Source organism: Cynocephalus volans, chromosome 9, assembly GCF_027409185.1.
Source record: "Cynocephalus volans isolate mCynVol1 chromosome 9, mCynVol1.pri, whole genome shotgun sequence".
Taxonomy (NCBI): Eukaryota; Metazoa; Chordata; class Mammalia; order Dermoptera; family Cynocephalidae; genus Cynocephalus; species Cynocephalus volans.
In genome coordinates, this window is record NC_084468.1 from 147,857,455 (window position 1) to 147,860,255 (window position 2,801).

Genomic DNA, 2,801 nt, shown 5'->3' on the forward strand with positions numbered 1-2,801 from the left:
ATGCCAGGGGGTCTCCCCTGGAGATACTAACCAGGCCTGACCCTGCTTACCTTTCAAAGTCAGACATTCAGATGCGTTCAGGGTGATATGGTGGTAGACCGAGGCTGTACTCCAATTTGGCTGTGGTCTGTCTGCTTCAGAGCCCCAGTTAGGGTGACTGGTAAGTGGATGAAATGTGGGGATTGTGGTGCCGAGTCGGTGGAGTCGCTAGGGCACAATAGTAAAGGCACGGGAATGAAAGACTGGGAATGGGGCGGAAAATCTGTGTTTGACTAGTATAAGGCAGTAGGTAGGACCACCTGAAATAAACTCAAGATGGTTTTTGGTTTGGGTTTTTGGTTTTTTTAAGAACGTGATATCTTCTCACCCACAGCAATTAATGATCTGAGGCAATGGCTGTTTTCCTGAGAACTACTTAGCTTGGCTTCTTTTTCTCTGAGCTGCCAAAGGCCGGAAGAGTAGTTGACTGGCTAAGCTGTGACTGGCTGCAGGCCATGAGTGGGACTCCTTTTAGCAGCTGGAAATAAAGGGTCTGAAGACTCCAAGGACTTCAAGTCCTGCCTCAAATGTGAGAAACCAGTGGGACTGTAGTGAGACCAACAGCTGTCTCCAGAAAGGACTGTGAGAGCTGAGGGTGCACCTGCTTCTCACCAGAGAGTACCTGCAGAGCCAACCTCCTGAAGAAAGCCCACTTCAGTCCAGACCTTCATTCACAGCCTGATGGCGGTGGCAGCAGCCCTGTCAGGACTCCAGGCAGAAGCCAAGTGCCCCATCTGTCTCGATTACCTAAGAGACCCCGTCACCATCGAATGTGGGCACAACTTCTGTTGCTCCTGCATCAAACAGTCCTGGGAAAATCTAGAGGACAGATTCCCTTGCCCTGTCTGTCGTCACCAATGCCAAGAGGGGACCTTCAGGAGCAACACCCAGCTGGGAAGGATGATTGACATTGCCAGGCTACTCCACATCACCCGGAGCAAGAAGAAGAGGAAGGAAGATTTGTCCTTGTGCGAGAAGCACAACCAGGTCCTGACCCTTTTCTGTGAGGAGGACCTAGAGGTGTTGTGTCCCCTGTGCACTCAGCCCCCTGACCACCAGGGCCACCACGTGAGACCCATAGAGGAGGCCGCCTCTCATCACAGGATGAAGCTCAATGGCTACATCGAGCCTCTGAAGAAGCAAGTGGCGGACGTTCAAAAATTAATAAGTATTGAAAGCACCAAACCCTTGGACCTGAGAGAGGAGGTGGAAAACCAAAGGCGGGAATTGTCCTCTGAATTTGAGCACCTGAACCAGTTTCTAGAACGTGAGCAACAGGCTGTTCTCTCAAGGTTAGCTGAGGAAGAGAAGGACATTCAACAGAAACTCAGTGAAAACATAACAGCATTTTCAAACTACGTTTCTACACTCAATAGTCTGTTAAGTAAGGTAATGGAGCTCAGCATGCAGTCTGAAGTGGAATTGCTATCACACATTAAAACTTTCTACAACTCTGACAATGGGATTAGCCCATCAGTCTTTTCAATTCATTTAAGGAGAGAAAGCTGCAGTTTTCCTCCCCAGTATTCTGCTCTGCAGAGAATTATAAAGAAATTTAAAGTAGATATAATTCTAGACCCTGAAACAGCACACCCTAACCTGGTTGTCTCTGAGGATAAAAAATGTGTGAGATTTACAAAGAGAAAACAAAACGTTCCTGATTTTCCTAAAAGATTTACAGTCAACCCAGGTGTCCTCGGTTTTCCATATTTTCATTCCGGCAGGCATTTCTGGGAAGTAGAGGTGGGAGACAAGTCTGAGTGGGCTATTGGCGTTTGCAAAGATTCTCTTCCTGCAAAGGCGAGGAGACCACCATCAGCCCAGCAGGGATGCTGGAGGCTTCAGCTGCAGGATGATGGCTATGATGCACCAGGAGCTGTTCCAAACCCTCCACTGTTGGAAGTGAAAGCCAGAGGCGTCGGCATTTTCCTGGACTGTGAGTTGGGTGAGATCTCATTCTATGACATGACTGATAAATCTCTCATCTGTACTTTCTCTCTCACCGTTACTGGACCTCTTCGGCCTTATTTCCATATCGGACCTAATTCACAACCTCTCCGAATCTGTACAGGAACCGACTGTGAATGAAATCCCCTTGATAGACTAAACCGTTTTACTTTTTTTTTTTTAATGGAAAGTGTGTAGGCTATAGTATTAATACACCTTTGAATCTAATTCCTAACTTTTTCTTTCATAGTTTCACCTCTTCCAAGAAGAAACTTTCATTTTGTTTCAGCAACTATAGAAAACAGTGCTAGTAAATGTCTTTTCCGCAGGGATTACGTGGATGGACCTTGGCACATTACTCGATATGAGGGTGATTGTTTCAGTTTGTCAGAAAGTGCAGATAGAGTTTCCAAAACAGAACTGGGCTGGCCGGTTGGTCAACTGGTTAGAGCATGGTGCTGATAACATCAAGGTCCAGGGTTCTTTCCCTGTACTGGCCAGCCGCCAAAAATAAATAAATAAATAAATAACAGAACTAGCCAAAAAAAAATAATAATAATAATACATAGTTACTGTAAAAACTTTACATAATATAGAAATAGAATAAAGTCAAAAATTCTTTAATTTTATTTTCTTCTTGTCCAGTCCTTCCCCATCTGATTCTCTTACTGCATAGCCACATATCCTTTCCAGTGTGAATTACTAGGTTTGTTGTGTATTCTTCTTGACCTACATCTATCCACTTACACACACACACCACTTTTAACCTAAGTGAGATGTCATGATATTAAACACATATTCAACAACCTGCTTTT

At 45.1% G+C, this 2,801-nt stretch overlaps 1 protein-coding gene across 1 annotated transcript; it reads left to right on the forward strand.

Annotated features, from left to right (window-relative positions):
- Nucleotides 1-720: 720 nt before the first annotated feature.
- LOC134385647 (tripartite motif-containing protein 75-like) lies at nucleotides 721-2,127 on the forward strand. Its single transcript, XM_063107397.1, has one exon. It carries the CDS (start codon nucleotides 721-723, stop codon nucleotides 2,125-2,127), a length of 1,407 nt encoding a protein of 468 aa, XP_062963467.1.
- Nucleotides 2,128-2,801: the final 674 nt, after the last annotated feature.